Source organism: Mchenga conophoros, linkage group LG9, assembly GCF_057382185.1.
Source record: "Mchenga conophoros isolate Kocher_MC1m ecotype Shallow Benthic linkage group LG9, M_conophoros_male_GT1.1, whole genome shotgun sequence".
NCBI classification, from domain to species: Eukaryota; Metazoa; Chordata; class Actinopteri; order Cichliformes; family Cichlidae; genus Mchenga; species Mchenga conophoros.
The window spans coordinates 6,060,904-6,070,692 of record NC_140534.1 but is presented as its reverse complement, the minus strand read 5'-3'; the positions used below and the strand labels follow the sequence as shown (position 1 = coordinate 6,070,692).

Here is a 9,789-nt window from a genome sequence, read left to right as displayed (position 1 = left end):
TAGTGTTGTCTAATTTAAAGAAAATGACTACACGGATCCATGTTATGGTTTTGCTGTTATGGTTATACCTGATGTTTTTAGATTCACATTATGTTTCAATAATGTATTTCACAGTATTTCAATATTTAATATTGAGCTCATTTTCAACGTTTTACAGTATAAGCTATAACAAGCTATAACGAGTTTCACAGCATGAGCAGTGCCATTGGCCGACCTTAGCTTTCACAACTTTTAAACGATGCAATAGGAAACCTTTCTTTGGTTCATCATTTCTGATCTATGGAGACTGCATCATTTGTATACAGTATCATTTGAAGGATTTAGCCGCTGAATTGGGACACGTCTGTCTCTTATACGTTGGTAAACTTTCACAAAGAGGTGATGGTCAGTTTGATACCAGGGAAGCAGAAGTCTCTAATGCAACAGAGAAAGTAGTCGGTAATCAGGGGCTGTGATCAGTTTGTAATTTAATAAATAAATGGATACAGAAATCAAAAACACACACACATGAATGATTCATCGTCATTTTCGTGGAAGGTTTAGCGAATGGCACATTACTATTGCATTATGGGTAAATTCAAAGCAGAATTTTAGCTGTTTTTTCTTGTTAGACAGGAAACTGTTTTGATCAGCTGGTGATAGTACGCATCAAGTTTCTCAACAGGTAAAGCTCGAAGCACTATCTTTCAGATGTCAGGCTAAATGTTTTGAAAAGCTGCTGTCTCCCAACAATAGAGGAGCAAGCACACCTGAGTCAGCTAGCCAATCAGATGCCCACCTTAGAGTGTTGGGGAATGAGATGTGGGGGAAGGCTTATATAAGTAAATGCTTCAGAAGCTGATTCATAGTGAAGGTCCAGTGTAGGTTGTCTGTTGCTATGGAAACACGTCTTTCTCTCCCATCTCTGCGCTGCATGTGAAACTTTCAGTTAAATCTACTCATCTAGTCACACTATCGAACTAATGCTAACTCAGCCATTGGTTCCACCCCCTGTGAGATAGGCAGGCGATGCTGTATATATGTGTGTCCATGCATGAATGTGTGTCCAAATCCTCAGTTCATCCATGCTCGGTGGATGCTGCAGCCAACAGTTTTGTTTCTGGCAATGCACTCTATACTAAACCCCTTGGGCGTCCAGATTCAGTCCTGAAAATGAGACAGAAGGAGCAGTGAGACACACTGTAGTTCAAAGATTCCATGGCATTATTCTCAGAACAGACCCTGAGACTGATATTTACAGTGTGGAGACATTTTTATTCTTAGATTATCACTCTGATCATGTCTATGCTAAGCTAGTTAAGAAAAGAGCAGACTGATGTTAAGTGCATGCTAGCATAGCTTAGTATGTTAGGAAAGTGTAGCTCTGTAGCATTGTGCTGTGTGATCAAACTGCATATTTCAGAGTGGCCTTTTATTGTGGGCAGTCTAAGGAAGCGGTCTCCAACCTTTTTTGCGCCACGGACCGGTTTATGCCCGACAATATTTTCATGGACCGGCCTTTAAGGTACAACAAAATAAAACTAGTACCGGTACCAGAAAAAAGAAAATTTATTCATAACACACGTGAAAAGACCAAGGAAAATAGAGTAAACGATAAAAACGATAACAAAATCACGCTGAAAACCGATAAAAACCCTGAAAACTATACATTTCACACCTGAGCCTCAACTCTCGCGGCCCGGTACCAAACGACTCACGGACCGGTACCAGTCCGAGGCCCGGGGGTTGGGGACCGCTGGTCTAAGGCACACGATATTCATGCTGTCTAATCAGCACCTTGACATGCCACACCTGTGAGGTGGGATGGATTATCTCGGCAAACGAGAAGTTCTCACTAACACAGATTTAGACAGATTTGTGAACAATATTTGATAGTAATGGGTCCTTTGTGTATGTAGAAAATGTTTCAGATCTTTAAGTTCAGCTCGTGAAAAATCGGAGCAAAAACAAAAGTGTTGCGTTTATATTTTTGTTCAGTGTAAGACATGCATGTTAGGTGATTCCAAATTGGTTGCAAATGTTGTGGTTAATTGCTTAAAGTGCATAAAATAAAATGCTCTGTGTATGAGTGAATGAAGCTTGCCGTTTTTTTTAACTTTTTAACAACCCTTCTGTCCTCATCCCTTGAACACACCATTACAGAAACAACAACATTCAAGCTACCTGGTTGTGGTCAACTTCTGTATCTCCAGAAATCACAATCCTCTTTTCTATTCTGGTTTCAGAAATCCCCCCTTTTGCCATCTGAAGAAGAAAAGGGAGAAACATCCGAATTCAGTCAAGCGTCTTTATCTTTCATATATGTCTTCTATGCCTATTCTCAGCTTTTTAATGCTGTTTGTAAACCCTTAATAGTTTCAACAAACCTTTTCAGCCATGACAATATTACCATGGTTTGCAGTGGGATTTCTTAGGTTATGGTTTTACCATGGTGACACGTGTGGGGCTCATGTAGTAGCAGTAGTGCTCCCATAGTTATCATGTCATTTTGTTGATGGGTGTGTGGTGGTATTGCCATGGCAGTAATGTAAATCTTGCGTATTATGGTGGTACCTTGGTCCTGTGTTACCTTGGTGATGTGAGTGGTGGTAGTGGTGTTGGAGGTCTCGGTAGTGTAGCTGTGTGAGCTCAGCAGCAGACCAGCAGGAGTATCAGATTCTACTTGGCTCTGAAACAAGTATGAACATCAGCCAATGAGGAAGAGTAATAACCAAATACCAGCACATTTTTGTACTGATGAAAAATAAATGTTGAGGATAAAACACAGGATGTCAGTCTGGGGAAAAATATTTATGTATCCATCTATTTCTGGTACTACTCATATTAACTACACATCTTTTGATTGATTAAACTACGCAGTAAACTTTTACATCACTTCAAAGTAATCCTCTGAATTCTTTTCACCTATTTAAATAGTACAAACTGACCTCTTAAACTAAACACTTAGTCTTCCTCATTCCCAGAGTGTTTATCTTCCTAATCAATGTTGCCTCTTAAAAGAGGCAAAATTGAACCCTTTACAGCCAGCACCAGCACTGGTTAAGACATCCTGAGGTCTCAAACTGAGTGTTCTTGCCTTTATCATCTTAATATTCTGAAACAGGTAATGCTGAGCTAAAAGGGGGTCTAGTTCTTAGCCAATGGTCATACTCTAGTTTACAAATTAATGAATTTTGTCTTCACAAACTAGCCACTGAGCCCATAAAGTCACCAGGAATAAATAAAATTACTAACATTAAGAAGCAAGAGAGCCGAGGGAGGTTTTCCCACAAACCTCTTTAAAACCACTCATAAACCTTTTGCAGTCGAATGAGATGTTGCTTGGTCTCCATATTGACTTCCCTTTCAAGACTCAGAAGCTATGCCCATCTGATATACAATCTATGTTTTAAGCAAAATTAGGAAAACGGGAAAGTCGGCCTAGAGTTTGAAAATATATCAAACTCTCGTCTGACTGACATAATATTTCGATGTATTCATGTGAACAGAGGGTAGATTAGATTTTAAGGAAGAAATGGGCCAAAGGTCACTGGGTCAGGTGGGGTAGGTGCAGTTTCAGGGTGGTGAAATGGGGCAAGGGTAACTAGTATAGGAGTCGCAGATGCCATTTGGGCAAGTGTCTCAGGTGTTACCTCCTGTAGTGGTTTGAACTCATCGTCATCCCTGTGGGCAGATGGTTGCATCTGATGGGCCAAGTGCCTGGATGTGGGATGGAGTAAAGAGGGCGGAGGGGAGTTTTCTTCAAACTGCCACCCTCCTTCATCTTCCTGTGAGTCGTCTGAGTCTTCGTTGTCAGTGTAATGCAGAGTCCCAGGTGTTTGAGAGTCCAGGACAGAGCTAGCTTGCTCCTGTTCACAAAAGCTAACTGCTATCTTGTTGTTAATGTTATCCTGATTAGTGTCATTAGCGTTGGGGGCCTGAGTCTCTCTGACTGCAGCTTCGATGGCCTCCTCCACTGCTGCCTGTACCAGCACACTGACGGCATCCTCACTAATCTCACTAGCATTGTCATCGCTAGCCTGGCTGCTGGGCTCGTAGCTAATATCATCATCATCATCATCATCATCATCACTTGTTGGACTATTAGCCCGACCATCATTAAAACTGTCACAGGCCCATTGCTGTGTGCTATCGTCAACACCTGCTGGGTTGGCTGGTAGATTACTAAAGGGCATGCCCACATGACTTTCTTTTGCTACCTTTTGCTGGTCCACCATTGCCTCGTCCTCGTCATGTGGCTCTGTCACCAGCATTATTGTCTCCACCTTCTCTGAAGTCTGAAAAACGAAGTGAAATCACAGAACATTAGGTGATTATTTTAACAAGTGATGTCTCCTTGATGAGAGTGCTGCACATGTGTGTCATTCTGCTGCAAACCGATTTGAAGGACTGATGTAAATGGCAGTTCTTTGTGAATTGAATTGAACTGACCTTCTCGAAATACAGAGGTTAAGCAATATTTGGTGATTATTCATAGAGTAGGAAATGGAAATGACCCCACCAGAGTCCAAATGCTGGTGGTGCTGGAGATGGCATGACATGGACATAACAGGTTAGCTATGGCATAATATATGAAAAGAGTATCGACATAACTAACTGAAAGGAGTATGGTGTAGAAAGGACGGAAAGCTGTTGAAGGCCAGGAAATAGAACAGAAAGCCTACGATGAAGGTTTGGTAAACAACTGCCTGCCAGTTACCCCAGTACCCCTCAAAACATGTCCACAGCACTATATGTGTGTAGAATTTCACCAGCTATAAAACAGCAAGGACCAGAACTTTAAATCTGTGCATAAACCTTTTTCAAATGAAACTGTGACCAGCAGATTGGGTACTGAGGAGCCTCGACTGAGTAAGTGACACACATGACTTTACTTGCTTACATTTAAATTATGTGCCTCTGATATTAGTTTTGAACAACCACGCGCCACTGCCAGCTAATTTTATCAGTGAGATGGACTGTACACTAAAGTGTGATGCAGTAAAAATCTGAATATGGGCAAGCTGGAAAAGATGACCTGTTAAACAGGGTTGTTGTTTGCAGTGTGGAAACACAAGTTTGTGAAAGTGAGATCAGAGAATGAGGCGATGTAGGATTTTGAAATTTACAACATGGGTCCATCTTCTAAAAGTCTCAGATGAATTTGAATTTTAGTGACCTCGACCTCATGGTGAAGGTTCTTTCAGGTACATGCACTAGAAATCTTAGACCAGTTCAAATCCTGGTGACCTTGTCACCTCAATTTACGTATTTCTTTCCCAGAGCTGTGAGACCATTTTATGGTCTTTAACAGCACAATTACAATTCTTACATAAAAATAAGTCATGCATGGTCTAATAACAACAAACCTTTGTCATAGTCCACGTATCAAAAGAGCTACAAACAGGTGATCTTTTAATTCATTTGCTGGAACGTGAACACTGAGATGAAAAATGTATTCTTGAATTCTTTATAATTAGACTCTTAATCAGTGCTAGTTATGTGTTAAGCTCGAACTAGTTAAACTGTGCACTTCAGGATCTGAGGATTTTAAATTAATTTATTTTACTTATAATATTTTTGTGAATATGTAGCCTTGAAAATGAAAGGACAGCTTAGAATAACCAGAAACCACTGAGGTGAGTATGATGGTATGATTCAAAAGCTAGTCTCAGTCTCCAGGTTTGTGCATTCTGAGCAACAAATCATCTCAGCTTCTCAAGAACCCTCCATTGCCACAATTATTGGTCCGAGTTCTAACACTAAGGACATAAGCAGAGCATGGGTTCTCCTTGCCCCTTCACCAAAAGTACTGATCTGATTCATGTCCTCCAGGCTGTTATGACATCCCTGCAAGACATCCACACTCCCCTGCATCCTCTAGCAAGATCATAAAGAACAACCCTGATACCGATCTGCTCCATGACCCTGTAGCAGCTGCTTCAGATGGGATGCTGGATTTCTTTTACTGGCTGAGAGAAGCTGCAGTGAGGAGAACTGATTGTAGGTTTGACAAGATGCAGTGCTGGTTCTCATACATAAGAACACTGAGATTAAATCCACAGAGAAAAGAGACTTATTAACTCACAGAAGGCAGGCAATAAAATACCTGAAAGAGGAGTTAAAGAGAGCCAGACAAAAATACAACTGGACAACAAGGAAGACAGCTAGTGAAAAAGGCACCTTGAGCAGGTCGTGTTCTCTGAAGGTTTGTTGCTCTCTGGCTGATTTCAGCAGAGCTGTCAGCTCAGGAGACATATCATCAAATGTAGGTTTAGGCTGCACATATCAAACACACAAAAAACAACAGTTACAGTGAAAACAAAGAAGAAACTTGTAATTAAAAGTCTCAAAATAAAACTCCAGCCATGCAGGGGACACTGTGGAGCCATGGTGGGCTTATTTAAAATAGCCTTGAATTATGTTGATATTTTCCTATCTAAAGCCTCCTTGTCTTCCTGCCTCAGTTTCCAAAATGCATCCGGAGGAGAGGACCTTGATGGAGGAGCTTTGGGTAAGAATGTACAAGTATGTCTTTGTTAATTATAATACCACTGTTAGTGGTATTATAACAAGGTGGAAGCAGCTGGCAATGACAGCAACTCTGTTTTAAAGCAAAATCAGAGATTCTCATAGTGCACAGAGGTCGCCAACTCTCTGCAGAGACAACTAGTACAGACTTCCAAACTTTATGTGGCCTTCAGATTAGCTCAAGAACAGTTCATAGAGAGCTTAATGGACTCTCTAGAGTACCAGATGGAGTGGTGTAAAGTGCATGGTCTCTGGAGTTACAAATCACACTTCTCCATCTGACAATTTCAACTGATGAGTCTGAGTTTGGCGTTTGGCAGATGCGTTTATGGTGTGGGGTTGTTTTTCAGGTGTTGGGCTCGACCCCTCTTCTTAAGTAACTCTTCAGACATTTTGGACAATTTCATGTTCCCACCTTTATGGGAACAGTTTTTGGATGGCTTGTTCCAGCATGATTGTGTGATTGGCCACACAATGATCACCCTTGATGTGATCATTGTGTGGCCATAGCTCTCCATTTTGTGGTTGGTCACTAGTATGCTTGATTTACTGAACTTTTTGGATTAAAGTAACTTGTTGTGGTATAGGGCCGCTTGTATGTGACTGTTTGTGTGGTGGAGACACGCCCACACAGGCACCTTCAGGAGGAGGCCCTGCTAGAGCCGTAACAACCAGTAAACAATGCAAGGTTCACAGAGCCATGGATGAGTGATTTTGGTGTGGAGGGACTTGAACGGCCTGCACAAAGTCCTGAGCTCAACACGACAGAACAACATGAATTAAAGTGGAGACTACAAGACAGTCTTTCTCATCCAGCATCAGTGTCTGACCTCACAAATGCACTTTTGGAATAATGGTGAGAAATTCCCATAAACACATTCCTAAATCTTTTGGAAATCCCTTTTAGAAGCCAGGCTGACACAATGTCAGAACTCTGCTGAGCCAAGTATTCCTTTAGCCTTAACTCATGTAAAACAGCTAACTCATATGCAGAGGAATTTTATTTGAAGAGTTACAGTTTCAGAGCTCATCACAGCACAGAAACAGCTTTAGTGAAGGTTAAAATGATCTTTTTGTGGCCTCTGACAGTGGACTCATCTCTGTGCTTGTCCTGCTAGACCTCAGTGCAGCATTTGATACTGCAGACCATAATATATCATTACAGCGATTAGAGCATACTGTAGTCAATATCTCTGAAATTAGAAACATCCTGTGTCAGAGTGATGTTAGGCAGTCTTTTAGGCTAGACTACTGTAATTGATTATTAACAGGATTTCTTAAAACATCCTTAAAAAGTCTTCAGTTGATTCAAAAAGCTTCAGCAAGAAAACTGACAGACTGGCTTACTTGTGGTTGCTATATTAAGGCTTATAGAAAATATTAAATTTCCTTTAAAAGAACATGAAACAGAGTTTGTCCTGAAGATCTATATTTCTTAATGATGCTCATTTGGTAAATAGACTGGTTCTTATATAGTGCTTTTCTACTCTTCTGAGCACTCAAAGCGCTTTACACAAGCACATTTTTTCTAGGTGCTTTCTAAGTAACATTCACACACACACTCACACTCCGATGGATGCATCGGAGAGCAATTTGGGGTTAGTATTTTCCCCAAGGATTTTGGCATGCACACTAGGGGAAGCCAGGAAAGGATTACGGGTAACTTCAGAATCCCTAAGTTTGCTTTAAGAATAAGTCCAATTTGCTCTAAGAGAAAAGTGTCTTTGGCTCAGGGTTGGATACTTTTTTTGTTCCAACTGAATTAATTGATCAGTAGTGGTTCTCTTATCAAAGTGTGCCATGGCAACACCAGTGGAACTGAGCCACTTTGGTGACAAGGTTAAACTTGCATTTACCTTGCTAAACTTCTAATCCTGCTTTGTGGTACAGGCCTCATGAAGTACTGAGACAACTTATTATGAAATCTCTCATTGTGGTGGATTTGTGACTTGCTGTCTCTTTGCTTACACCTCGCATGGACAGGAATGTTAATAAAAAGGCAGCAGCTTCCAACAAAGTAAAAAAGCATTACAAAGTCAAAGTAACCAACCAAAACAGAAGTGAAAAATAGCAGTAAAATGGAGTTAAGCCACACCCCCAAGCTCACGAAGGATAAATAAACAACAACAAACAGAAGAAAACAACTTGAAAGATCAGCTTCCTGTTTTCCATTTTGATCAAAGGAGAAGACACAAAATGGTTTCTGGGAGGAGGTGAAGCAAGAAGCTGGGCAGAGTTTAAACTGAACACTGCAGCTCACAGGTGCCGCTTCCTGGAGAAGAAGGAAACCCAATCAAAAACAGAGAAGGACCAGCACCACTAGATTGGATAAGCTCTGTTGTGATTGATTGCTACATACTCACTGACCATCTATGGCAGACAATGAAATAGGATGAAAGCACTATAAAAACAGTAATATCAACAAGTCACACTTTTCCATTTAAGTTTTATAATTTAGAAGATTTGTCAGCATCAGGACACCGTCGCACATTTCTTTTAGATGGGTAGATGAACCTGCTGGAATCATGTAATCATGTAATCTTTAAATAAGAAAAACTTTTGGTTTTTTAAAACTACCTGTCAGCAACAAGACCGTCTAAGACACACATTACGTGGAAATCAGCTAATGCCACAAAAGATGCAAAACAACCAGTCACAACAGAGCAGAACATCCATTATGATCTAATCCAGCATCAATTGTGATTAAAATCCTGTAATCAATTTTTTCTGATGGAAAATCAACTTTTCTGCAGCATCTCCTTTTCAGACCACCAGGAGACCTAGTTCACCAGGTGGAGATCCTGGTCTCCTGATACTCTGGTCCCTCAGATATCTACAGTCTTTTGGAGCTCAAGACATTCAGTTTGAACTAGCTCAGACGAGCCAGTGTTAAGCCACGCTTCCTGTGTCAGTGCTGCAGAGGTTAACATTTTGCTGCCAGGTTGTTGTTTTCATGCTTGTTTTCATGCTGACCACCAACCAACCAATCAGCATACCACTGCTGCCATGAAAGGTGATTTCCTGCCAGAGATGGGGCTTAGCTTGTCCAGTGAGGATGTAGGGGTGGCAGGGAAGGACTTCACAGAGACTCTGGCCCCACAGAAGTCGAGACCTTCAGCCACACTAATCATTTGTCTGTTGTCAACAGCTGGCAGGTCCGAAGGTGAAGTCGGAGTCTTTACCTCAGGGATGGCAATCAGCGGTCCCTCTGTGATGTCATCGTCAGCAGTGAGCTGTGAAATGTGTTGAACTTGTTGGCAGGGTTTGACACTTGCTGTT

The 9,789-nt window shown here is 41.2% G+C and overlaps 1 protein-coding gene across 12 annotated transcripts in view; it reads right to left on the bottom strand.

The window, feature by feature from the left end:
- Positions 1–450: 450 nt before the first annotated feature.
- LOC146566659 (band 4.1-like protein 3) overlaps positions 451–9,789 on the bottom strand; it is a 31,716-nt gene continuing 22,377 nt past the window's right edge. For 9 of the 12 annotated variants that reach the window (XM_085286211.1, XM_085286218.1, XM_085286217.1 and 6 more), the window contains 5 exons: positions 6,163–6,258; positions 3,633–4,277; positions 2,570–2,668; positions 2,164–2,244; positions 451–1,146 (listed from right to left, as the gene is read on the bottom strand). In XM_085286211.1, the coding sequence (XP_085142337.1) occupies positions 1,141–1,146; positions 2,164–2,244; positions 2,570–2,668; positions 3,633–4,277; positions 6,163–6,258 (927 nt within the window). In that variant the 3' untranslated portion in view covers positions 451–1,140. The remainder of the gene's footprint in view (positions 1,147–2,163; positions 2,245–2,569; positions 2,669–3,632; positions 4,278–6,162; positions 6,259–9,789) is intronic. The other 3 variants (XM_085286222.1, XM_085286219.1, XM_085286223.1) reach the window with 3 other exon arrangements.